Genomic DNA, 26,669 nt, shown 5'->3' on the forward strand with positions numbered 1-26,669 from the left:
TTAAAAATAATGAGATAATATTAATATTTAAACATAAATCTCAAGTATATTTTCTCATGAAAAATGATTATCAAAGAAAATTAATCGATTATTTAAAAACGATAAAATTGGGCATTTCATTATATTAATTATTTCATTATATCAATTATATTAATTTAAAAACTATTATATTAATCTAAAAAACTTTTCTATTTGTCATCGTTCATTTTAAAATATTTTTATAAATTACATTTTTTTCATATATGCTTTATACGTGTAATATATTTTTTTCTTAGATATGTTGTTTAAAAAGTTTATAATTAATTTTTCTTACACACACAAAATGTTTAAGAAAAAATATACTATTTTACTTTTCAATATCTTATTTAATTATTTATTATATATTATTAATAACACAATACAAGTTTTATTTTTTTTTTATGAAGAGAAAGCAATCTCTTTGTCCTCTTTTTCTCTCTCTCTCTCTCTTTTAGAATATTTTGATGAACTCCGTAATTATAAATTATTACATATATATGCAAGATAAAAAATCAAAAACGCTTTTATTAATTCAATCAAAGTAATATAGCGCAGCTAGGAATAGAAATTGAATTTCTCGTAGGTGGTTGGGAAGCCACGATAATCCAGCGTGGTCCCCTGGAGAACGCTTTTCCTGTCGGATACGTCTGACTTATGAAGAAAAAGTGATACCACGTGTTCTTGCATCCGATTCGTTTCGGGAGCGCGCAACATGCTTTTCCTTCGATGAAGAAAAAGCGGTCGACGATAAATTTCGTCGAACATTTAGTTTACTCGATGTTTATCGAGCACATAGTGGGGGACCAGTAAGCCTTATATAGACTGTGCGAACGGAGTTTATCGGTTTTTCTTCGTAGACGCGTCCCAATGGAAACTAAAATTGCAAGATTTTCCAGTGTTCTCGGGATTTTTCTTGTGTCCGCCTGCTTCTCGTTGCGAACCAAAGCGGAATTTAATCCCAAAAGTTTCGGTAAGTGAATTTCCATTAATTTAATTTAGTGAATTAATCATATCAAATTGGAAATATGTGTGTATAAAAATGTGAATGTCATAATAAACAAGGTGTCCTAAATAAACTTAAAAGAAATACAACTTATTAAAGTGTATCAAATAGTTAGAATAATAAAATATATATATTAACGATTGCAGAACGAAAATTAATTGCCTTAGATAAGGTTCTCACTTACATTAATGATAGACCACATCAGATGAACGTGGACGCCACGTTTTGCGTTACCTTAAGCGAAGGTAAAGAATTTATTTGTAATTATATTGCCAATTAAACTATAATAATACTTAACTATAATAATATTTTTTTGTAAAATAATATTAAAATTAATAATATTTTTTTGTAAAATAATATTTTTTTTCTAACAAAACTAATTGTAAGAGGCTTTCAAAATGTGATAAGCTCTGGTCATGCGAGATGTCTCAAATTTAATTGAAATTTTATTGAATATACAAAATAAACATTTTTTATATTATTTTCTAATTAAATTTGGTGATCACACGTACACAATTTTTGTATTGAAATAGTTAACTTAATGGCGGCGCTTTTCCATGAGAACGTACAATATTTGGAAAGTAGATTCTTCATCGCACTCAAAGAAATGGTTGCGTTATCCAATTTGACCCGAAAAAATTTGATGAATAATGTTGTCCCGACGAGCGAGATCGAACTTTCGCGTAAGTAGATGTATAATGTGCACGTGAAACGAACAATAAAAAGCTGCTCTTTACTTTATTTTACTGACTTTACGTACTTTCTGTATTTAAAGTGCCACGAATGATAGATAAAGGATATTTTAAAGAATGAGATAAAAAAGAATAAAAATGATAAAAAAAAGAATGGACTCAGAAAATGCTAAAATCATTATTTTTAATTGCTCTAGAAATAGAACAGAAAATTTACAATAAAGATTTTTACTAATAAAAATTTTCATATATTCTTATAATAAAAATATGTAATTAATACATTAACATATAAGTTGAAAGAATTAACATTTTTTATAAGAAATTAATACAAATTTAATTCTTATATCTTTTTATTTTTTTATTATTCGAACATACATTGCTTGAAGGCTCTTTCGATTAAGCGTCGTTAATTAATGATTACCAAATATATCTTGTGTCGAATTTTGTGAGATATAAAGTTTTACAGTGCAATCGACTTTAAACAATCTTACCTTGTGGATGAGACCTATATGGTGGTCAAGAATCTTTCCAAAAGATAGACCCACTCCCGACGAGGAATTAAATTATACGCAAGTCGTTAAATCCATTCGACATGGATGGCCAAATGAAACAGAGAGTGATCAATGTTTGCTCAAAATTACGCGTAGCTCTTTAAATGGAGAATGTCAAATTCCTCAGACTTGCGCCGAAGCATTGATAAGGAACGATGACGTTACGGGATACTCTCTCACACATAGATTGCTTATTATCCAAATCGCTGAAAAAGTAAGATATCAAACAATATTACAAAGATTTCTATTATTAATTAATTTTATAAAAAATATCATTTGTGCTTGACAAAAGAAAGATCTTGAATTATTTCTCCAATTTTTACATTTTAACATTTATTTCTCTGATTGAAGTATTCATTGCTATTTTCGAATGTGTGAGCGCTAAATTTGCCATGTTTTTAATTATACAATATTTTGTTTATTTGTTATATATTGTATTTTTATATGAGAAAATTATTAATTTTTTAAATGCATTTTTCTGTTCATTTTCATGCAAGTTGAAATAATAAAAAGAATAAAGTTCTCAAACGATGGTTGGTTTTAGTTTGGATGTCGAGAGACTAGATCATTGCCATTTTCATACTTGGTACCAGCATTTTGCGCCAGAATCTTTCAGGATCTCGTTAATCTTGAAGCGTGGAATTTTCCAGACGTTGGACGAGATCTCATGATTGAGCAAAGTACGCATTAAAAATATATTATACAAATTAAATAAGATGTAAAGTACATAAAAAAATAATGTTATGCATCAGATGAGTAAAATAAAAAAGGTGAGATAAAAAATGTTTGTTAAATAAACTGCTCCTTCTTAATTTTTTAGTTGTTCTGTGCGGTATGAAAGGTTATTACGAATTTCTCGATAAACATTATGAAGATTTGATATTAAGCTGGCCTCATTGGAGCGGTTGCTTTAATTTACAAGGGTAATTTATATATTACAAATACATATTTATTGACGGATATATTTAAACTACATATAATTATAACACTCACAATAATAATATAATTATTAATTAAATTTAATTGGCATATAATGTGTATTAGAATTATAATATATATTATAATTGTGCATAGTCTCGTGTATTAAAAATATTATAAGATAGATATATTATTACTTAATAATTATAAAATATACATATATCAAAAAATTTCTGTTCACACAATTATATTATCGATACATTTATTATATATTGTGTTAATGCATTAGTGGCATATACTTACCAAACATTATTTGCACAAAATAAGCATTATGTTAAACGTTTCAGGTTTCCAGAGGATCATAAGATAACTCGGCGATCATCATCAGTAACCGATTTTGGATGTAGTAATCATATAACAGGTCTTGCCGCTGGGAGTCTTTCTTTATTTATCCGAGAAAATGTAGAAAATGAACTCGGCCCATAAATCTTCCTATTTTTAAAAAGCATTTTCTTATCAAATATTTATTTTCATCGCATCTAATCTTCTTCGTTAAATATTTTTTTATTAAATGACAAGAATAAATATTTAAGATCGCTTAATTTAGAAAATAATCAATTTATACTGCTAATGAAAAATATTCAACGAATTCTTTGTATTTTTTTAAACAAAACGTACAAAAAAATGTATATCATAAAAAGAAATTCTCGGGAAAATTGTGCAACTATCAGGCATGATACTGGACGAGAAAAAGAAATAATCTATACTTATGAGAAATAATATTATAAAACAAAAGTTTGAAATATGGCACATGTTGTACAAAAAATAAAATATTAGTAAGTGGAGATTCATTCTTTATAACAATATTACAAAAAATTTTGTATCTCGCAAAACATCTCTGCTTTTCTTGATGAATAAGAAAGAAAAGAGTTGATTGTTTGATTATATAATTTAAAAACTCTTATTACTACTGTTATGTTGATGATCTAACAATGAGTAAGGCAGTGTTTTTTGCATACTATAAAATAAACAAATTATAAACTTATAATAACATAAGTCAATTAGTTAATTCATTAGTTTGTTAATTATCTATCTTTTTCTCTTCCTTTCTTTCATTATTTATAGAAAGTGAAAATATATATATATATATATATATATATATATATATATATATATAATAATCTCTGCTTATATATATTACTTGATACTTAATTTAATAAAATAAATGTTTATTTTAATTAATTAAATAAATACTTAAATTATTTAAAAATATACAAAAAACATATTTCTTTTTGTATATATAAAATTCAATTTGTTGTTAATTATTGATTAATAATTTCATGTGAAAGATTTCATGTTGTAATGGCTTGAAAATAAAATTCTTTAAAATTATAATATTTATTTGTCTGGAGAGAAATAATTATATCAAAAAAATAAATATCGTCTAATCTAACTAACGCTTGTTTATTTCGCTATAGAGACTGTGGGATGCTTTTACGAAACATCCGATTATTTAAATCGAAATATATCGTGCTTTGGCGTACGAAAAATAAGCTGCGCAATAAATGAATTTATCTCTACGCAACGTTATTAATATATAAATTCGCGAAAAGATATATTCCTATGTCTCGTCTCGCTTTCATTCTATCTCTTCTACAATTTATTATATGATAAATAATTTATTATATGATTTTGCGTAAGAAAAAGTGAGTTTTATAGTCTACTCAAAATAACGTCGTCATTTTACATTTTTCCCAAGGTCGTTCTTTAGCGAATCAGATATGATTCGCAGATAGATATGCAAAAGCGACGTGAATTATCGCAATTTGCAATCGGATGTACCTATTGCATCAACATGTCGCAAATCGATATGAGTTTGTGTGCGCTTATGTGAATGATATGGCGGACGTTGGGTCACTTCTCCCTCGCGGGCTGGACCCCCGCAATCGCGCGATCATGCATTCAATCTTTTTCTCATGGTCGTCGATAATTGTACGGTTTTCCATAGGGACCCATTCTTTTGCTCAATTTTTCGATCTTCAGTTCTTGAAAGTGACTGTACACCACCAGCCACATGTACGTGTATATTACTGTAAAAAGATCGAAAGCAACATTAGGGAATCTGCTGGATATTTTTATGAATATAATATTAAGTTTTTTTACGTGTAAAAAAATCTTTCTGATCAAACATAATTGATTCTTATTATTTATTTTATAATCTTCTTATAATTAAAATTATTATTTAAATTATATTAATGTGTTTTTGCTATTAACATAAATTAAAGCTCATGTTTATTCATATTATTCATATTAATTTATTAATATAAATTAAGGCTTATATTAATTAGATAAAATCTTAAGATCATCTAACAATGAATAAAATCCATAAAATTGAGACGATTCTAAATATAAGATTGAACTATAAATATGAGCTCAAGTTTCGTAAAACTTTTTTTTGTCCTAGATCATTGTGTTTAAGAAAAAAAAAGAAACTTTCTTTAAAACAATATATTTTTTCCTGATATACGTTATTGAAGATTGCATTTAAAGCGCGATTGATATTAAATACTCACCGACTGCAACTAGACCGAGGATAAGCCAAAGAAGACCGGTGAGCACATCGTGATTTATGAAAAACACGATTGCGTTATACAGAACGCTCACAAGAAGGCCGACGGCCAACATTATACCCAAGACCACCCATGGTAGCATCATAAATGTATTTTTCTGCAAAATCAAATCGAAATTATGTCAGTGTTACGTTACTCGTTCAATCTGACATTTTATATAAAATATACATACTTTTACATAATAAATATATTAAGATACAATGTTTACTAGTGATATATAAGATATATAAATGTATATTTTGCAATTTTATTTTATTTATTTTTTTTTTTAAGAATTTGGGACAATTTTTTTACGCAAAAAACTTTAAATTGTAATTAATGACTTTTCAGCTTGATATATAAGTCTCCCGTTATTTTTAATTAGAATAAAAAGATTTTCTTACTTTTATGGTGCCGATTACGAGTAGCGTAGAGATCAAGATGGTCATACAAAGGTTGATGGCAAAGATGATCTTTACGGTCGTTTTGTCTAGGATGTCGATGATTATCGTTTTCCATTCTATATTCGTCGTGAAGATCAGAATTAGAGAAAGCACGGCGAGTACCTGTATGAAAAGTTTATGTATAGAATCGCGTAATTTAATAAATATACGAATAATGGGCTACTTACGATTCCGCATACTCCGTTAAAAATTGTTCCCGTTTTCAGGGAACAACACCTGCAACACGTTGTCAATTGCATCCTAAAATGAAGAGAAACATATGAAATTAAATCTTGCCGAAATAATGTAATGACAATAATTAATGTATTTTTTATCGCTGCACTAACATAATTTTATACATAATTATTTTTTAATAAATCGTACTCTCTTTTATACTAAATATGATAGGCACATATTATAAGTCTTGAAAAATCAAAAGCATCTACTGATAATAAAAAAAAAAGAGACTAACAATATGGTGGTGTTTTCTCTAGAAACATCGAAAGGGAAGAATAAAAAAAGCTTCAGTTTTAAAACGATTACTATTGCCTCGTGTATTTTTCAAGATTATGTCGATCGAAATAGATGACAATTCACGTAATTCTGTCATAGATCTGCCACACCCGCACCTCACCCACTTAAATCCCAAGCGGTGACGTAAGGCGGTGAGTTACAAGAATATTGGGCGATGATGCGACAGGATCTCATTTCGCATCATATCGCAACATCATAAGCAAAGTTAATTCGTGTTGTAATGTCGAAAATGAGGGAAATTTAGGTCATTGGCACGTGCGCGCGCTCGCGCCTATTTTAAATACTTTTAAGCGAGGAATCGCTGGCTCGCGCGCGCTGACCTTCCTTCCGGCGTTTATTATTTCTCCGACACCCGGCGAATCCGAGATCCGGCCACGGGAAAGATAAATACGAGATCCGTGCGAAATAAACGCACACCGATACACAACATTATGTATACAGTAATAAAAAATATTTATAAAACACGCGCGCTCTTCTTTTTAAAATTATTTCCGGCGTCACATCTCGATAAGCAACCGCACAATCAGCATTTATTTTATCCAACAAACGCTGCATACACTGTAGGCATTTATGTGTATATTATATATATATATATATATATATATATATATATATATATTATATTTGATATCAGATCGTGCTTCGATCGAAGACTCGCGATGCATTCTCGCGATTGTCTCGAGAAATCGGCCAAGATCATCATGAGATCGCAGCTGAACACGCGGCCGCGAAGAAGTTTGCTCTCGAGGTCTTCCGATCCCCAATAAGGAAACATGTCTCACGATCCTAAGCTGTTCTCGCGAGCTCTCTTGTTCACCTCGCGCGAGCGAACATAGCTATTACGTCATCGTCGCGAATGATGACCGATCGCGATTTAAGATTACCTTGACAGTTCACGGCGAATTGAGGTTTGTACTTGACCGACACTCTCTTGAGAGCATGTTCGAGAAAAATTTCGATATTAAACATACCTTGGCCATTTTATCGATTCTCATAGCGTTAGAAAGAAGAAAAATTGTGAAGCGCTTTTTGTGATCTTTGAAAATTTAAAAAAAAAACTTATCAAGTGGTGGAAAGAATTCTTTTCATTAAAAAGACTTGAGATGTTAAACGGAACGATCAAATGGCGCAGTTAGTTTAGTAACGGAAATCATTTTATGTCATTATGAAGTCAGACTGGTGTAGCACAGAGAATTTCTGACATGTTTTATAAGTCCTCTTGTAAGTCAAAGTAAACCGGTTTTATTGGGCAAAAAATAATTTTATGTATGCATAAATTTTAGATAAATTTCTGATAAACGTATAATTAACGATGACTAAGTAATGACAACCTTTGACATTTCCTTGCAAAAGATGTCATTTTGCCCTCTTCAGAAAATGTTTTTAAAAAGAATTCAAGCATCTCTCGTATATAAAAGAGTTCTTAAAACTATACAATAATGTATATACACATATAATATAAAGTTGTGTGTTTATTATAATAGAAAATAAACTTGCTGTTGCTTGTAAATGCATCCCGGAAGAGTGCACTATGCACTGCTGAAAGGGCGATTCTATCCGACTCGCGCAAAAAGAGATTACGTCACTACACAAGAGATCACTGTGAGCGATTCTTTTCAGCAAGAAAATGAACGTTTCAAATATCGTTAATATCATAAAAGAGCATTATGCAATGCATAATATCTTCAAAAATTTATATATACTTATTAATTATTGATAAAAATTATTGAATAAATTTATCTTTTACATTTTAATGATTTATACATAATAATAATTATTAAAAATATATATATATGTTCTACATATATATATAAATAAATATATATATATATATATTTATTTATTTATTTATAGTATATATATTTTTAATTAATGTAAATGTACGTTCAATTTTATAAATTTTATAAATTTTATTTTATTTTATAAATTTTGTTTTAAATAAAAAGGAAAAATATCACCTAATTAACATCTAATGACGTTGACCCACAATTATATTTTCAAGTGCGATACATACGATATGCGACCGTGACGTCGAATGTTTATCATACTCGGAATATGTACTTATGCGTAACTGATGAAGATAAGAAAAAATTCTTGCGGAAAGTAACATCGTACGATCGAGGCGAATACAATTGGAGCGTTGCATGCGGAATTGACGTTAAATTTAGGCGGTGAGTAAGCCACGCACAAAAAATGCCGGTTAAAAATACAATACTACTCGATAGGCCCGTTACACCTACGGGATCGTTTTTCTTGACTTAAATGATTCAATCAAGAACGAAAGGGAAGGGACGACGTTCTAGGGAAATATTTCGCGTGTATTCCATTTGATGCCCAATTAATATTAGAAAGGGGTGCGGTCTTAGAAGAAGAGAACGAACAAGATCGATATTATACGACTAACAAATTTGGGTCATCTTGGGAATATTCTTATGTTCATCGATCTTTTAACAAGATTTTTTTTTTTTTTAAAGAAAATTAATTTTTGAAGTATTATTTTATTCCTAAAAATATGTGATAATATTTTTTTTACGGAAAATGTTTTACAGAAAATTTCTAAGATAATATACATACATTTGAATATTTATGTTACACACAAATATATAAAAAATAACGATAAGAAAATTATTCAATGAGAAAACAGACTAAAAAAGATAATTTTTTTAATTAAGAACTTTTGTTGTCGTCATTTTCTCTGCATGCAACGGAAATATTTAAATATATTGTTTTAAATGTCTAAATTTTATGTATTAATTTATTTATATATTTTATTAAATTATTTGTATATTATTTAGAATTTATTTTAAAATTATTATATATTATATTATTATACATATTTATTATTTTTTATGATTTTTACATACGTTGCACATTAAAAAGTCATCAATGTTGACAAACTCCTCGTCGAGTTATGGATCGTGTGAGTCTCAGATTTCGCGGTAATTGCGTCAACAAGTCATTATGCGATTCCGTAAAAGTCATCCCGCGTCATCCTGTGTTTACGGATGTGAAGAATGCCAATGCCAAACGATTTTCAAGCACAATACGTATGAAAATTCACTAACGTGTGCCACGTGATAAGTTATGCGTATATTTACGAAACACGTGAGCGTTTAAAACACGTTGTACACAAAATTGCTCGTATCTTATTTTCATACTTCAGTCACGCAACCAACGCGCGCCGGCCTTCTTTTAAGACTTGTCGAACTCCAGAGTCTAGAGTACAGTTTCCTGTGCTTTGTCATTTTTTATGAATAATTTTTCGAGGTTGAAGAAATTTTAAAGAAAGATGCCTTTTATCTTCTTACACTACATTTACAGTTGCTTTATTTTAATTAAAGAATATTCCTTTTTAATCAAAATTGAACGAGTTGTAATAAATTGTAATGCTTAAAGTGTTTTATTAAAAATTAATAATTCTAAATAATATTTATAGAGAAACATATGTGTATGTAAAGTAAAAACAAAATCTCTTGAGCGATTGATAACTCGCGTTGGCAAGCGATCATAAACTATTACAACGCTATAAAACGCTGTGAAGTAAAATAACCGGTTACGTCACTATTAGATTTTTGTTATAAATAATTTAACATTCACTTTTGATTAATCCATCAAATTCCATTACATCACACGAGGCGCAATCTTCGACCTGCGTCTATAAATCGATCTAACGTCAACTGTCACATCGATTTGCGACAAGAAGATATCGCGATTCTCACGCGTACTCACTTCATCTCGGAGCGATCGCGTGTTCGATCGTTCAGGTGCACCGATACGTGCCAATCAAGGGAAAACGGAACGCTGGATGATGGATGCTGAAGAGACGAGACGAGATTTTTATATGGAAAATCGCGCGCGGGTCCAGCTCGCGCGCGCGTTCCGCTCGCGATAGGAGATGACCAGAAACTGTGCCAAGAACAGCGCGCGCGGCCGCGCCAAACCGCGCTGGTATACACCTACGACAGCGTATATACACCTACATCGGTGCCTTGGTGCTACCACGACACCGACATCGATAAATCTGTACACGATCTATGTGTGTGTGTACGCTACCGCGACTTACGCGGACGGCAATATATCGCGTTGGAGAACGCGAGGAGAGGAGATCGCGGGGCTCCTGGTGAACGGGCGCAATCGCGCTTTTTATATGAATCGTTTGTAAGATCTTACGAGCGTTCTCTCTCTCTCTCTTTCTCTCTCGTAATAAGCAGAGTGTAACTCTGCCGTTCAGCTTCCCAAGCGTTTGATCTTCGCGTCCGTCACGCGAAAGTCCTCATCCGCGTTTTGCGTCGCAGATGAGGTTGCGAGTTTTCCGATCGCGCTCGTTAACTTGGCGTGATGAGCCTAATGGAATAGAAATTCAATGGCTTTTACTCCAATTTTTTAAATAAAATTTTATAAATATTGCAAAGAAAATTCTTTATTCTTATTTAAAAAAAAAAAAAAATATTTTTAAAACTCATGTTTATTCTATGAAGACTTCCACGTTTAAGTGAAAGAAGATAATTCTGAGAGATTGCGAAATTGTAACAGGCATTTGCGAGATCAAGAGGGGAGTAAAAATATTTCTACGTTCTTAGAAATGTGACTGAATCATTATAATGATCGACACGCGAGAGATGAGTAAGATTATTTTATATAAAGTGTAAATTGATACGTGTCAAAATACAATTTATCGAGTGTCATGCATAATTAATTATATTATTGTTATCGCATAGCATAATATTTCCGCGATAAATTTTCGAGAAAAAAGAAGTTGAAAACAGCTGAGAAATTGCGTTCGTTAGTTTGCGCACATTGAGCGACCTCGAGATAACATTATAAACCAATTGACATTGCCGTTATATTTGCATACATAGCTAATGAGTAGTTTTACATGCACAACGCTATTCCAGATCTCTGTATGTCATAAAAGTTCTCGTTCGAAATCCGGCAAGTTTAAGTCGAAAACTATGAACTGTCATAACTTTGCGGATCAGCTGTGTAGAAAGGAATAATAATACAATAATCCTTCTTTTATTCTTTTTAAAAACGATGTTAAGATCTGGAAAATATATAGGAATATAAATAAAAAAATATATATATGTGCGTCTATTTGGTTTAAATTAATTGTTAAAAAATTAAAAAACTATCAAATAAAGAATTATAATTGATAACCAAGATGGATTATCTTCTTTAAGATGATCTTGATGCAGAGGCGTTAAATCAGTTGCAGGCTTTCAGGCATGAAAATTTAATAGTAATTTTATTATACAAACGCCGAACAGATATTTCTTTATTTCGTAAATATAGGATCCCAACTTTTAATTTTTTATTTGAAATGCTAAAACTTCTTGAAAAAGATCTTTAACATTTTTAATTTAATTTTTCCTATACAATCGTATATAAAAAGAAAGAAAATGAAACATCGAGATTTTACATCATCCATTCATCGATAGCGGATAAACGTGCAGTTGTTCTGTCTACTTAACCTATCGGGTTAAGTAGACTACATTTATTGCATGAAAATTTTCGTTAATTCAAATAATTCAAAATTAAAAGCGTCAAGTCAAGAAATGATCGAAAGATCGAAAAATAATCTTGAGATCGAATTAATTTCGGAGCTCTGGCTATACGATGTCTGGCATTGTATCTTTAGAACTGCAAATCATATCAATAAATGTCATAGGCTTGGTACGTATCTTAAGTAATGTATCGTCTGTGACAGTATCTCGTGTGTATAGAATTTAAAAATATTATTTATATAATAAAATAATCTCTTAAATTTTTTCTAGTAAAATTCTGAAAAATTATAAGTAGCATAAAAAATTATTTTCACGTGACATTTAAATTATATCGGTTGCAAATATTATGAACAATTCCAATTATGTATTTATATTGATTCTTCAAATTATATATTGCTATGACAAAAATTACAAATAAAATATATACGATAATTAAAGTGGGCGCAGCGCAAAACTAATGTACTTTAACACTCGTATCGTTTATTTAATTTAAATTAATTGTGTTGCATTATGTATATAGTTTGGTAGCATTTGGAATTGGTTCAAATGGGATCAGCAGCTAGAAAAAATTTCAAACTTCTCAGTTTCCAACGAATTAGACGTAAGAGATATCGATTGGCTTAAAACGGGTTAGTGCATTGCAGTACTTATATAGGTTAAAGATATTCTTTTATATTGTATTAATGTTTTCCAAAAATATTCCGGTGATGTTAAAAGCAGAAATTAAAGATGAAAAATCTCTTCAGTTCTATCGTGGATTGAGGTGGTTCGGTCTGTCATTGACCGTACCTTGTTTCCTGCATACATAGCTAATATCTACACGATAGTGACACGAAGATGGCAGAACTCACTTATATTTTGGATGGTGCTTAGTCTTTTAAAAGATATCGTTTTGGAAGTCGTCGTCGTCGTCATTACTTTCTTACAATGGAACAAGGGAAGCGTTTCGACATTGCTTTTCATCGAGTTTATCACAGAAAAAACGATATGGTTGGGTAAATAAAATTTTTTTTTTTTTGTTAAAAAATGATCTCTTTTTTCATTTAAACCGATGACCTTTGCGTAAATCTTTTCAGGTATTTCGACCGGCAAGTGGTGGGCAATCCTCAAGTGGTACACGCAGCTACGAAAAGAGGCGAAAATTCGTAGGTTCGCGAGAATTACGCAAAGAAGCATCACGAGCATTCCCGGCAGAATCGGTCATTCTTTAGATGACGAGTGTCTTGATATAGCGGCAAGCAGACGGGACAAGTACGCGAGTCTACTGAATCTGAGCAAGCTTTCAGAGAAATCGTCTAAGATTAATTTTGACAACTTACGAATTTCCAAGTCGTTGACTTCGATTATTAACAGTGGCAGTCACGATTCGAACGATACGAACGACTCGAGTGTCATCGATTCGAGTGTCATTGACTTGAGCGTGACGGAAAGGTCGATGAAGCTGCTGGGTATAACTGCGGAGGACGTGATGGATGCATGCGCCAGGATACAGGAGAGATTTTACTGGAATGAAGAAGACGTAGGGAAAACAGGGAAAACATCCGAGGAGAAAGAAAAAATAGTGGCACAGTTCTCTGGAAAAAGATGGAGAAGAAATGGATGATGCTTCAGGAAACGAACAAAAAGATAATGTAGGAAAAACTGCGGATCATACTTTGGAAAAGAAAGACGTTGCGAGAGATTCTCAGGTAGAAAAAGATGAGAGGGAAGATGGGAAAGAAATTAATGATGCTTTAAGAAGTAAACAGACGACAAAAGATGCAGAGAAAGCTGTGGATTGCAATTTGATGAAAGAAGTCATCATGCAAAATTTTCAGATAGAGAGAGAAGAAGGAGAAGAAGATAATAACAAAATTATTTCCGTTGATAAGAAAGAGCAGATCTTGACTGACAAAAAGCAAAATGTTTCATTGACAACAGATGGAGACGTTACATCCGACAGAACAAATAATCTCGCGGAATCAACTGAGTCTCTTAAGCTTCAAGAAGACGCATCATCGAGAAAGAATAAGGAAGGAGAAAAAGCAGAGAAACTGGCAAAAATTATGCATTGTCCTTTGCCTTCTGCCGAGTGCAAACATGCGAGAAATATAGAAGCCAAGCCATGCGCCTCTTTTGTGAGGAAACTGGAGGCGAAACTTCGACCTATTTCTACAAACCAGAAGGAAAGGTGGTTCGACCAACTTGATCGAAGAAAACACCCTTATCGAGGTAAGCTAATGCCAACCGATTTAGACGCAAACAAGAAAGATTGCCTGCATAAGAATTCGAGAACGTCATTGTGCGCGTGCCATCGTGCCTCGAAGAGAAATACCGATGCGTCGAAAAACGGCAAATACGCGCGATCAATCGATATCAATGATAAAAATGTAAAACACGATATCGATAGGAAAGAATTCAAACATTTGGTATCCATCCTCAATAAGCAGAAAGACAAGATCAACGGACGTGATTCCACGTTCAAGTATTCGGAGGCGTACCGTTTAAAGAAACAGATGCAAAAGTTCGAAAGAACATTTCCCACGAGGCAGACAATTGCTTGGGGAAGTATGTCCTTAGCTCAAACTGCACGACCTTCGGGATATACGAGGGATGCCGTCGCGACTGATCGGGATAAACCGTCCGGGATTAATCGAAGGGACGTTCAGATCGAGGCTCATGACGAATCGAGCGATTCCTTGAACGCGCGAAATAGATCAGAACGGAGGGTAGAACGAAGTAGACAATCGATCGATCCACGTTTTATTTACAACACGTCGTTGCCGGAAAAAAATTATGCGAGATCGCAGAAACGCGAGGCGAAAACTTCAGAAGCTCATAATGATTTTACGTTGTTGACGAATAAGAAAGGAACGAAAGCTAGAAGAAGGCACGATTTGTCGCCGAGTCGCAAATTGCCGAACGAGGAACGCGAAGCCGTAGAGCTGAGAGCTTTGAGGGCTTTTAATGAGCTTACTCTGCTGGAGGATAAGAAAAAATTGGAAGAGAAAAAGAATCGCGAATCATCGCTGAATTACGAACAACTGACAGGGGAATCTGAAGTGACAGGGATAAACATTTATACATCTTACAACGATCTTACTTTGCTGGAAGAGCAAAAAGAAATGGATGTAACAAGAGGACAAAATTCGAGTTGCAAGCAATTGATCGAAGAGTCGAACGCCTTAAAAGTTTACGACGAGTATATATCGTTAGAAGATAAAGGAGAACTGAAAGTCGAAGAAAAACACGATTCAAAATACGAGATGCCAGAAAAATACGAGGAAAATGTCGACACTTCCACGAGCGTTTTCAATCATCTTCCGGTAGTTAATGGCGAGGAAACTGGGATCCCTTCGTTCGAACCGCAAAGAAATGCTAACAGCAGCTCCGAGCTACACGCGGGTCAAGCGTGCGTGTCACTGAATCTCAGGGAAATCACGAGAAACATCGAGTGGACCCTTCATCCTCGGGGAGTTATACTGACTAACAAGAACCTGCACCGTCAATTTATGGAGAACGCGAGATCCCGCGAGAGCCAGCAGCGCGATATCGTCGACGACAATATCGCCAGCACGTTGCATAGCGCCTTCTTCTTCAAGCCCGAGGTCGTGACGAGGATCTTCCGACGCGCTCAGACTAGGATCGGCGAGTCCTTCCCGAGTTTCCCGACATTCTGCCGCGAGGACCTCAACACGGAATTCGTCTGTCGGATGAACAACGAGACGGTCGTGCAATGGGATCGGGATTCGTCGTCGTTCGATTTTGACCTCGAACGGATAACGGCGGATCGAGGCAATCTCAGAAGTTCGTCATTTCCCAATGCCAGTGTCAATCGCGTCGCCGGAGAGGACAATCGCGACTTGTGCATAATATTTATAGATCAGGAACAAGCTTCCCACGAATCGGATACCACGATAATAGAGGATTCTGTCGGATCCCAAGAAGACGCGCGCTCGAGCGCCGAGAATATTGAAACAATGAATATTCTTTTGGTGTGCGTATTAAGAGACTTTAGCGTCGAGATGTCAGAGGAAAATGTACATGACATCATGTCATCGGCCGAACGAATCGAGGAATATGGAGATATAAGTAACGTCATTGCGAACAACACTGATTTTCCATTATCGAACTTTACCGCAAACAATACAAGCCCTGAGGAAGAAGACAATGACAAGCGTGAAGATACAATCTCGTTACGTCAACAGATTTTGCATGCCAATTCGAATGACAGTCGACCGGATGGTGTAGACGTCACGTCATCTGTCAACTCGCTGCATGATAATCCTGATAATTTGTCAGATAAAAAGTATATAAGTGCAATCGACGTGTCTTCTGAAAAGACAATATATGAAAATAATTCGTCTTTTAGAAGGATTAATAATAGTCCAGCCTCGCAATTATCTAATAGTAGTAATAATAATTCATTTGACATGATAGTCAATCAAAGCGAGAAGAGTACATTTAATCGCGTTTCTGAGAATGCATCGCAATTGTCTTCGTCATTTATTAAAGAGGAATTTAATTTAATTAATCAATCGATGCTAAGATCAAGTGACGAAGAAGAACTGCAAAGCTTGACGCAACTTTCGGATAGCGAAGTTACGTTAGAAAATCATAGAAGAGAGTCAGTAATGAATTTAGAAACAACAAATGACGATGCAATATCGAGATCTGAGAATGTCGAAACTTCAGATTTATTAGAAACGATGGTACGAGACGACGTAAGAAACGAAGACGAGGATGCAGATGTTTACGTGAAGGCAAATATATTTTCGATTCATCGATTTTTCAGGATGAATCAAGAAGATGACGAGTTGCAGCAAGACGATAGCTTTTATTCTCTGTACGAGAAAAACGATGATAGTACAAAAACACCGGTTTCAGCGGGAGATGGAAGCCTGCTGGAAGAGTTTTCAAACAGCACTGTATCGGAAACATCATCAAAAGCTTCTACCAGAAATTCCGCACATTTTCAATAACGAAGCCTATGTCAATCATTTGTTTGATATAATTGAAAATTAATCAATGTCATATAGAAAAAAAAGATAAGATACTGTAAAATTAAAAACTAAATTACAGTTTTCCGCTATTAAAAATTAAAGTGTTTTACCTGTTATCAAAATTATAAAAAAAATATTGTATGATCAATACAATAATATTTGAAACAAAATTTTATAAATATAGTTATACAAAATATATTTTTATAATTATTATATTATAAATAATTGGGGTATAAAAATTAATTGAAATGTTATGCTATAGGAAAACATATTTCTGTAATTAATATACATATATATTTGAGATATATATATATATATATATATATATATATATATATATATATTATATAATTTAAAATTTTATATATATTTTCTAATAAAAGTTTCTTATTCACTTAAATTTATGTACATGCAAAATATATTTATATGTTAAAAATTTTATATATGATAAACTAGTCATTGGTAATTGGATTAAAAGAAAGCTGCATTACTTATAGTAATATTTAAATAATGTGCTGAATATTTATATTACACAAAGACGTATTCACTGACGTATTCGTTTAATTCAGTTCTTCATATTTTATAACTCGCGATAATCATAAATATATACGGAATAACTTAAAAAAAGAAAAGAAAATTCTAGAGGGATTTTTTCAGCAATTGTCGTCGAGGCTCGGATCTGAGTCAGGAACTATGTAATTAGGATCGCAGACTGTGTCTCTGACAGCTTCCTTGACGTTCGCTTTAAGTATCCTGTAATTAATCTTTCCGCTGTTAAGAGTACCGTACAAATACATAGGCAATCGATTCGAGAGCAGCCACACACTTTGCTCCGTCTCGTGATCCACTTTAATGTCATTCGGAAACACCAAGGACACGTTGCTCGTCCCAATCACCCCTAAATTCTGGGGTATGTACTCCTTTCTAGTGTCCCAGCACCAGACCGAGTCTCTCGTTACCATGTTGAAGAACATGACACCGTCCCGATCGATCGCAGATCCGGAGGAATGGCCGTAGTCCTTGGCTCTGGGTCTACCCACGGGCATGAACTCCTCCGTGTTTTGATCCGCGGTACCCTTGTCCCTGAAGATCGACGTGGACACGGCGAACTCTCGAAAACTGGACATCGGATGGAAGAATAGGGTTCTGTCGCCGCGAATGTCTACGGGACTGAGCGCGATCCCGAATATTCCGTCGGTCCATTGAAACTTTATACCGTGCAGCTCGTACCTGGACGCCAATGGATCGGGATAGAAGAAGTGATGCTCGACTCGGAAAGTGGTGTCCTTGAAGAAGTCGTACACCACGATACCATATCGCCATACGTCGCTCAGGTAAGCCACCGCGGAGCCGCAGTCGTTGTTCCTGATGTCAACCGCGATGTTGATGTAGAGGGAATCTTGCTTGATCTGTTCGTCCGGCAGGGTGTACTTTCTGATGAGATTGTTAGTGCGTAGATCGAATATGAATATGGCAGGCGGGCATAATTGCTTGGACTTTATAGCGAGCTCGATCTTTCCGGAATCGAGGACCCACAGTCGATCGCATTCGTCCACTTGGATTCGGAAGACCGATGTCAATCCCTCGCAGTTTTCTAGGATTATAAACACGAATAGAATAAAAAATGCAGAAATGATTTAAATAATAGCAGATTTCATGGAAAATTTATATTAAATATAAAAACTCTCTGTATTTTTCAGCAGAATGTAAAAAGTTGAAAAATATGTCCTTTTATTCTTTAGTAAAGATATTTTTTAAATTGTTTGCTCAATTGTTTGTCTGCTTTCTCACAAGTTAATTTAAAAAATAATACGACAGTTTACTTTTGTTTCGAACAAGAAATAATGGAAGGCTCGTTTATTATATCGCAAGAGATAATTTGTGGGAAATTTATTTATTCAGTTTCCGCACTTTCCCGATTGCGTGATAATAATCTTATACTGCTATTTCTTACATTTTCACACTCTTTGTTCTAATTTTACATAAATTAAATATAATTTAATTCATTCTTGGAGAAAATTGTCATTAGATTTAAACTCATGAAACAAAGCAGAGAAGATTGTTATAGTTTTCAAAATTCTCGATTAATTCAATAATAATTCACATAAATTTAAAGCTAAATAAGTGGCAAAACTGTTATAATATATGTATAGTAAAAACAATTATCAAAGGTAATAACATGCATAGAATAAAATCTCGGAGTAAGTTTTTTGACATAATTTTAACAATTAACGTAAAAAAATCACCTGACTGATGCCACTGCCAATTAGGGTAAGGTTTTAGTTTGGGATTCCTTTTCTTGGAATGTCTTGGCACAGTAGCCAGAGTCACCGGGATGCCAATCTTCCATTTTGGTAAAGTAATGAAGATTTTATCGCGCCAAACATCTAGACCAAGAGGCAAATTATTTTCCGCGATATAGTCGCCGTCGAATATAGCGTTATCTCTTGCCTCGGTACTGTCAAATTCAAAATCAATTGTGGACCAAGCGTACATCTGTCAAAAAAAAAAAAATATATATATATAATTGTAAATAATACAAGTGAAAAAAATCTTTAATATACAATATAATAATTTATGTATATAGAGTCCAAACATTCCGGCTAAACTTTGAGATTTTATAGAAAATTTAATTCTGAACAAAAAGGTTCTTATAAACATGAATCAAAAAATGCTTTCTTAAAACGTTAGTAAAGGTAATTTAATTCTTTTTATTTCTATAAAAATCATTCCATTAAACCTTTTAAAAATTTTTTAATTGTTTCGATATATGGATATACAGGACAATTAATTTTATTGTGAAATGCAAGAAAAGCTTTTATGAAATTTCTGACAAGTAAAATAAATATGCGTCGCAATTGTGAGATATATTAATCAGTTATTTACTTATAAATATTATTTACGTTTATCGCAAAAATTACTCTCATTAAAAAATGATTCGCAATATATTTTAATAACTTGAACCCATTCGAAATGATCTATAATTTCTGATAAAATTAAGATCTAATATCTCGTTTAGTTTGAAAAATATTGTAGGAATTAAAACAAATCTTACATACAAAATAAATATTAAATATATTAAATGATATCACAAATCATATAAATTTTTTAGTCACGAATTATAATGAGCTTCAATTGCGAGAGCTGTTCGAGCAACTTTCTTCAAAATCTGCTGATGCAGATATTGCGGAATCTCGGACTGCGAATTCTCGCCTAAAAATTTTGCAATAAAAAACATTGCACTCACTAGTTCCATAGCAGGGCCGACGTAGTCATCCGCAATATATCCCGGCTCGAAACCATCGTCGAAATCATGAAAATCCAATTGATTGACCGAGTGAGGATCCGTGCGAAATGCATCGATAGCTCCTCCAACATGCCTTGAAAGATCGCTTCCTCCTAGATTCGATGTAGAAACGCTATGCCGCGTTAATTGCGGTGTCGATCCATAAAGATTACCTATGTACGGGGATTTCCTCACCGGCGGATTACCGTAAGAGTCACAATTTCGAGAGCCAACATTTTCATCAGAAGCCAATGTAGAACCTCTATGATTGATGAGCTGTGATTGATCGATACGCGAGATAAATTATCATTAGATATATGTCAGTTTATGAGCCAAAAATTTTAATTTGATTTACAAATATAAAAATAATTTAGATTTGTTCGCGTGCATAAATAAATAATCGATAATATTATATATATTATATATTTTTAAAAGAACACAGATATGTGTTTCAAACTTCAAATTTTTTTTAATGTAAAGAAATTAAATAATTTTATAATATTTATATTAAATTTTATATTAAATTTTTATATTAAATTTTTCGTTCTCTCTTGTTTTTCTTACATGCATCGAAGGGAATCGTGAAGTCGAAATCGATGAAGTTAATGGCAACGCAGGTGCTTGAAGGTCCCTGGATAAGATACTGGGACCCGTATGAACCGCAAATTTTGGAACACTTAATAGCGATATTGACAACAACCATGGTAACATGCTAGCCATATCTGTGGAACAAATTTTAGAAAAAATTTTAGAATGAATACATCTTTTTCCTTTAATAAATTTTATATTTTAATGGCGGCAAATTGCGTTTTAAATTACCTATTACGTTTTATATTACCTATAATTTGTCGTATTGATTATACTGTTATAAAGTAATGGAACGAAAGAGAGAAATGCATGAGAGGAGATGAAGGGAAAAAGTTAAATGCTCTTCATACAATTAGAAATTTAGTGAAATTTTCACAACAACATTACATTGAAACCTGCTGCAACATTATCTCCTTATCGATGTAAGTGGGCCTTTGCATTCGCGAGGTAATCGTCAACATTCGATGGATGCATCGTGAGCTCAATTAAATGACAATTATCTGTCAACGCGTGACATATGACGATAACATATGAAATAGCGGCGCGTGTTAGTACGAAGGCAAAGAAGTGATTTACGAAGATGAGTCTGCCATCGTTCCTTTACTTACTTCGCGAGCGGCGATTACAGTTGATGCGATTCGAAATCCTGCGAGAGCAGAGAAACGACGAGACTTATCGCTTTCGCCCTAACGATATACACTGTGATACAGATGCCTAGCGCGAGCAGGACGATTGCTCGAGATAGCACCATGAATGTTACGCGACTACCATATTCACCATCCGGGTCGTAAGTGTGTCTTGAAGATCCTACGAAAGGAGAGAATGGCGAATCCCTTCTCTCCGAAGATGATTTTCCCTTTCGTTCGTATTGCGACTCCAGTCGCGGTATAGGTCATTGGCGGATGGGTTCATGGGAACTCGCGCATCTGCTTGTAAAGCTGCATCAATGCATCGAGAATAGGAATCGAGGACATTGAACAGAAACGCGCGCGACGCCTTTTATTCGCGATTTAATAATAAAAAAAATGTTTGGTATCCTTCTTTGAGACCATTCATTGAGAACGTTGGACGTTAACTGTTCTATAAAATTTTTGACAGTTATCAATTTTACGAAAATTTTAAGGAAAATTGTTTCTTAAATCAGTAATGATGAGAGCATTTAGAATTTTAAAATAATTATTTCAAAAATGTATATATAATATTTTTTTATTATAACTAGTTTTAAATATGTCTTCTCACAGATAGAAAAATATATTTTAAAAATTATTTTATTATATATGCATTTTTGTCTTAAGACAGTTTAGTTTGTCGTTTTCTTATAATATAATTCTTGAATACGATTTGTGGCTTTAATATCATGCAATTATCGTGTACGTTTCATAATGTGAAACTTTAATACTTCTGGGTCTTACACAAATAAAAAGACCTATGCGTTGCACGAGTATTTTTCATGAAAGCCACTTTATAGCACCAGCGAGCATTATAATTATGTTCTGTACGAGGCAATATTGGGCGTTTCTTTTTGTTATCGCGGGTTCCCAAGTGAAACTCGTTTGAATTTTACGGTACAGTAACAACGGTGAATATTCCGTATTTGCCTTGTAATTCAATTGCATATTTTATACGAAAATACATAATGTTGTTCTAAGGTCCTACGTATATTTGTTTCCTAAAATTTATTAGCTTAACAAAAATAATTAATAATATTTTTTTTCATTTTTTTTGCTTTCATTTCTTGTTTCATTTAAAGTCATTTACTATCAAAATACTTAAATGTAATTAAATCAAATGTAATTAACAAAAGAACAATGATGACAAATTATTTTATAATTAAAAATTATTACTAAAATTAATTATTAATATTATTAGCATTAATATCAAAAAATATAGCGGCTAAATAAATATTGGCAAATATTGGATTTTGTTACATTATTTAGAATTTAACATTACTCTTAATTAATTTATTATTTTTTATTTTATTGGTCTAAATATAAGTGCCGATTATAAACTAAATACACAGTTATTCGTATCTAATTAAGTTAATTAAATTCTACGCTGGTATTTGAAAACTCACGATTTCTGCGCAGCAAATCATGCTGTTGAGGTTGTCTGCGGTCCTGGAAATCAATCTGATACTTCGGATTAGAATCATCGCCGAAAGTATAATTAAAAGGAGCGTATAAGTAATTGCCGGTATAGCTCGTTCTTTTTGGGGGCATCTGTATTAGCTGTCGGGATGAATATAACCATCCGTTTCTCTCCGCGTCGATACTTCTCTTCTTTCTCATCATGGCATGCCTGGAAACGAGCATGAACCGTGAGCCGATTACGTGAAAATTAAAGTATCAGAAGAATTGAAGTGTAACATTTATATCCTGAGTAATCGTATTACGGTCACAGACGGATTATTAACGCTGTCTTCGAAATGTTACGTAAACGCAAAAAGAGCGAGCCGTCAAGTTAAATACAATTAATTCTGCATTTATTTCGGAAACGCTTAAAAATATGCGTGTGATATGTACATTTAATTGCATAAAATAAATAATACTGACGATGAGTAGTGTAATTCTTCCTACACGAATAATAATTGTAGATTTTTATAAGATTGTATCTGTTATATAATTTTTATAAATTATATATTAATTAAAGAGTAACACGTATAATTAAAATAAAAAAAGTGAAAATATTATATATTATAGAAATTATTATATATTATATTATATTTAATATTATATATTTTAGAAAAAAATACATAAAAAATTTAACGATTATAATCAGCAGGATAATCATTAATATATTTATATATTTTGTATTATTTTTTAATATATTATATTTAATATATTATATTTAATAATTTAATTGATTAAGCGTTATTTAAATTTGCATTGCTGAATTAAATTTTTTTTTTCTGGAGACACAAAATGATACATATGACATCAGCTTTGTAATTTTCATAATTCTAATTTGAGCAATTGCCTGCATGCGCTTTTTTGACATTCTGGCAATTGCATCAATAATTGCCTCGATAATTTCGTGGTTACGCAATGAAATGTCATTTGATGCAAAAACATATTCTGTCGACAAAATTATTATTTGTTCTACGTGCGAGAAAGAGAAAGAAAATTGTGTATTCTCAATTAAAATAATATAGTTTGCTAAAAAATACACAAGTAAAATTCCAAAATTATACGAGAGTTCTTTCAAAATAAATAAAACTCTTAAAAATCAATTGGCCTTTCGATGATTATTCAATGATTTTATGTTCATGAATATAATTTTTTTTGGTCAATGTCAAACAATTAAATATTTTTTTAAATAATTATTTCTTAATTACATATATTAAAAATAAAAAGTTTACTGCAACTGCTTTGAAGCGTATAAAACTAGATTCTCTTCAAACGAACAAACGAATGGAATATTATAAATTCTATAGATTGTACTTTATAATTATTGTGTAATTATTTATAAATTTTCACTAAATTAAATATTAATTTTATATATACAAACATAATTCTACTCTCAAATCAATTTTAATTCAATCTTTAGCAATGACTTTACTTATGTAATGTATCCGCTTCAGTTAACCGTTTCAGTTAAAGATTATAAGAGTCTTTTATTAATTTTCTTTTCACATTAGATTACTTATGTTTTGTTTTTTATTATATGTATATATTTTTTTATCTTTTACAATATATTTTAGATAAAAAATTATATATTATATTATTTAATTTTTCCGATTAATGGAAAGCCGAACTTAAAGAAGCTTAATTCATACGTATCGCTTAAATTGCGATAAAAATCATGGCCGTGTAAACGGGAGTTTGAAATCTGCAATTACGCTTGTTAGTTCCACACGTTAGTTATGCACGTTTCTTCGATGACGCGACATTTCGCGACTCAAGCTCACGGTCGTCGAAACGTTCTTTCTCTCCTCAGAGAAAAATACAACACGAGAATGAATTCGCGTTTACCTGAAATAGTACTGCGCTCTGTTCCGATGGCTCGTTCCTCAAGCGAAGCAAGACACTCTTTTCAATTTTAGCATATAAATGCCACTTTCCACCGGAAATTAGAAATACTTTCCGCTTTCGCACTTACTTCCTTCTGCTATCGACGCCGTAATATTTCGTAAGCAACTCGAACACGTTAGATGATTAGCACGTTAATTCATTAACATCTTGTATTTGCAAATCAAAGCAATCATCATCTTTGTAATTAAACAATTTTTTTATTACCATTACCATTATACAATTATATTACAATTATATTACAATTATCACTGTTAGTATATAGACTCAATATAAGAGATAAGCAATTTAAAAAAAAAATAGAGAAGTTATTATATATAAATATATTATACCAATATTTTTTTATTATAATTGCATCTCAATAGAATTATGTCCGAAATTAATATAATTAATTATAACATACAATAATTGATTAGACACTTGGCTAAAACGAGCTGTTACTTGGATACTCTTGCAACGCGCACTGTGCTTCTATGCTAAAGTATCATGCAATTTATTACTTTTACCGCACACCCTCTCCATATAACAACTGCATCATGATTCGTTATTTTCTTCCGATTTTTATGTTCCGGTTATTAAATTATCTTTATATGTATATACATGATCTCTGCACGTATAATTATGTATAATGTAAATACATAATACAAAGTATCATACAGCGCGCATCATTTGTATCATTATTTCAATTATTTTATTATTTTATATATAGTTATTAATTATTTTTTAATTTTATATTATATTATTTTATATTTTATATTTATTATATCTTAATTTTATATTATATATTAATACTAAAAGATTTACCATGAAAGCAATATGCCTCGAATAAATTTGACAGCTGCACGTGCATTTGACATTAAGACAGCTGTTAAAATACGCAAAAATATGCCAATAATGACAGTCTTTCAACATATGAGTGGAGTGTACTACAATTTTTTTGTTTTTCAAAAGTAGTTGTGTCAAATGAATAAAATCACTGACATATTAATTCCTTTGATATTCGAGATGTCAAATTACAATAATGTCATATTTTTTCATTGACGAAATAACATATAGTGCATATCAAGATAATTAATCGTATCATCAATAAGATATTTATTAAAAATAGCCAGTCTTATAACTGCTGATATTAAATTAGTAATTACAGAGTAAAACGATCAAATTGCAGAATCACGTAATTAACATAACGATAAGCTCAGCGATACATTAATCGTTAAATAAATCGTTCAATAAATTGAGACCTATAATTTAAATTGTTCGTAATTTAATTTTTCCCATATATTAACATATACACACACACACACTATATATATATATATATATATATATATATATATATATACACATGTTATAATACGTAAAATATTTCAGCAGCGAATTATCAATAACATAGTATTCGGCCTTGGCGACATAAACATTGGCGCGCTATTACTTACGCACCTCGACTCTGTTATCATTCGCGCGGCGACACTCGAGCAAAGTAGTCGTGCTCCGTCGAATTCTCCAAACGCGA

General features: G+C 32.2%; 4 protein-coding genes across 6 annotated transcripts; 2 read left to right on the forward strand and 2 right to left on the reverse strand.

Annotated features, from left to right (window-relative positions):
- The first annotated feature begins 849 nt into the window (after positions 1 to 849).
- On the forward strand, positions 850 to 4,416 carry LOC126855525 (UPF0764 protein C16orf89 homolog). The gene is made up of 7 exons (XM_050603270.1): positions 850 to 988; positions 1,168 to 1,266; positions 1,555 to 1,704; positions 2,180 to 2,478; positions 2,809 to 2,944; positions 3,085 to 3,187; positions 3,530 to 4,416. The coding sequence occupies exons 1-7, from the start codon at positions 886 to 888 to the stop codon at positions 3,666 to 3,668; spliced, it is 1,029 nt and encodes a 342-aa protein (XP_050459227.1). The 5' UTR covers positions 850 to 885; the 3' UTR covers positions 3,669 to 4,416.
- Positions 4,417 to 4,627: 211 nt separating this feature from the next.
- LOC126855531 (uncharacterized) lies at positions 4,628 to 10,699 on the reverse strand. Of its 2 annotated transcripts, none has more exons than XM_050603281.1 (5): positions 10,498 to 10,699; positions 6,423 to 6,495; positions 6,196 to 6,357; positions 5,756 to 5,909; positions 4,628 to 5,272 (listed from the first exon to the last, which is right to left on the reverse strand). In XM_050603281.1, the coding sequence occupies exons 1-5, from the start codon at positions 10,500 to 10,502 to the stop codon at positions 5,157 to 5,159; spliced, it is 510 nt and encodes a 169-aa protein (XP_050459238.1). In that variant the 5' UTR covers positions 10,503 to 10,699; the 3' UTR covers positions 4,628 to 5,156. The 2 variants fall into 2 exon arrangements, with proteins under 2 accessions (XP_050459238.1, XP_050459239.1); XM_050603282.1 differs by lacking the exon at positions 10,498 to 10,699 and adding an exon at positions 9,633 to 10,078.
- A 1,685-nt stretch (positions 10,700 to 12,384) lies between these two features.
- On the forward strand, positions 12,385 to 17,234 carry LOC126855715 (uncharacterized). Its single transcript, XM_050603579.1, is given in 5 exon segments — positions 12,385 to 12,441; positions 12,793 to 12,901; positions 13,019 to 13,267; positions 13,349 to 13,844; positions 13,846 to 17,234. Coding segments are annotated over 5 exon segments (4,299 nt in total). The 3' UTR covers position 17,234.
- Positions 17,235 to 17,695: 461 nt separating this feature from the next.
- LOC126855514 (protein yellow-like) lies at positions 17,696 to 25,333 on the reverse strand. Of its 2 annotated transcripts, XM_050603243.1 has the most exons (6): positions 25,100 to 25,333; positions 23,203 to 23,426; positions 21,105 to 21,262; positions 20,502 to 20,816; positions 19,501 to 19,750; positions 17,696 to 18,848 (listed from the first exon to the last, which is right to left on the reverse strand). In XM_050603243.1, exons 2-6 carry the CDS (start codon positions 23,417 to 23,419, stop codon positions 17,908 to 17,910), a joined length of 1,881 nt encoding a protein of 626 aa, XP_050459200.1. In that variant the 5' UTR covers positions 23,420 to 23,426; positions 25,100 to 25,333; the 3' UTR covers positions 17,696 to 17,907. The 2 variants fall into 2 exon arrangements, with proteins under 2 accessions (XP_050459200.1, XP_050459201.1); XM_050603244.1 differs by lacking the exons at positions 23,203 to 23,426; positions 25,100 to 25,333 and adding an exon at positions 21,737 to 21,863.
- Between the last annotated feature and the right edge of the window lie 1,336 nt (positions 25,334 to 26,669).

The sequence above is a fragment of the Cataglyphis hispanica genome, chromosome 16 (assembly GCF_021464435.1).
Source record: "Cataglyphis hispanica isolate Lineage 1 chromosome 16, ULB_Chis1_1.0, whole genome shotgun sequence".
Taxonomy (NCBI): Eukaryota; Metazoa; Arthropoda; class Insecta; order Hymenoptera; family Formicidae; genus Cataglyphis; species Cataglyphis hispanica.

Bases quoted from the DNA above. Each gene is read 5' to 3' on its own strand.
- LOC126855531 (XM_050603281.1), bottom strand. The intron at 5,910-6,195 runs GTAAGAAAATCT...TTGATTTTGCAG, and splicing joins TCGTAATCGGCACCATAAAA to AAAAATACATTTATGATGCT. The intron at 5,273-5,755 runs GTGAGTATTTAA...ATCTTTTTACAG, and splicing joins CCTCGGTCTAGTTGCAGTCG to TAATATACACGTACATGTGG.
- LOC126855514 (XM_050603243.1), bottom strand. From the start codon at position 23,419: ATGATGAGAAAGAAGAGAAGTATCGACGCGGAGAGAAACGGATGGTTA. The intron at 21,263-23,202 runs GTGAGTTTTCAA...TTTGTTCCACAG, and splicing joins TGATTTGCTGCGCAGAAATC to ATATGGCTAGCATGTTACCA. The intron at 19,751-20,501 runs GTGAGTGCAATG...TTTTTTTGACAG, and splicing joins TCGGCCCTGCTATGGAACTA to ATGTACGCTTGGTCCACAAT.
- LOC126855525 (XM_050603270.1), top strand. From the start codon at position 886: ATGGAAACTAAAATTGCAAGATTTTCCAGTGTTCTCGGGATTTTTCTT. The intron at 1,705-2,179 runs GTAAGTAGATGT...AAAGTTTTACAG, and splicing joins GAGCGAGATCGAACTTTCGC to TGCAATCGACTTTAAACAAT. The intron at 3,188-3,529 runs GTAATTTATATA...TAAACGTTTCAG, and splicing joins GGTTGCTTTAATTTACAAGG to GTTTCCAGAGGATCATAAGA.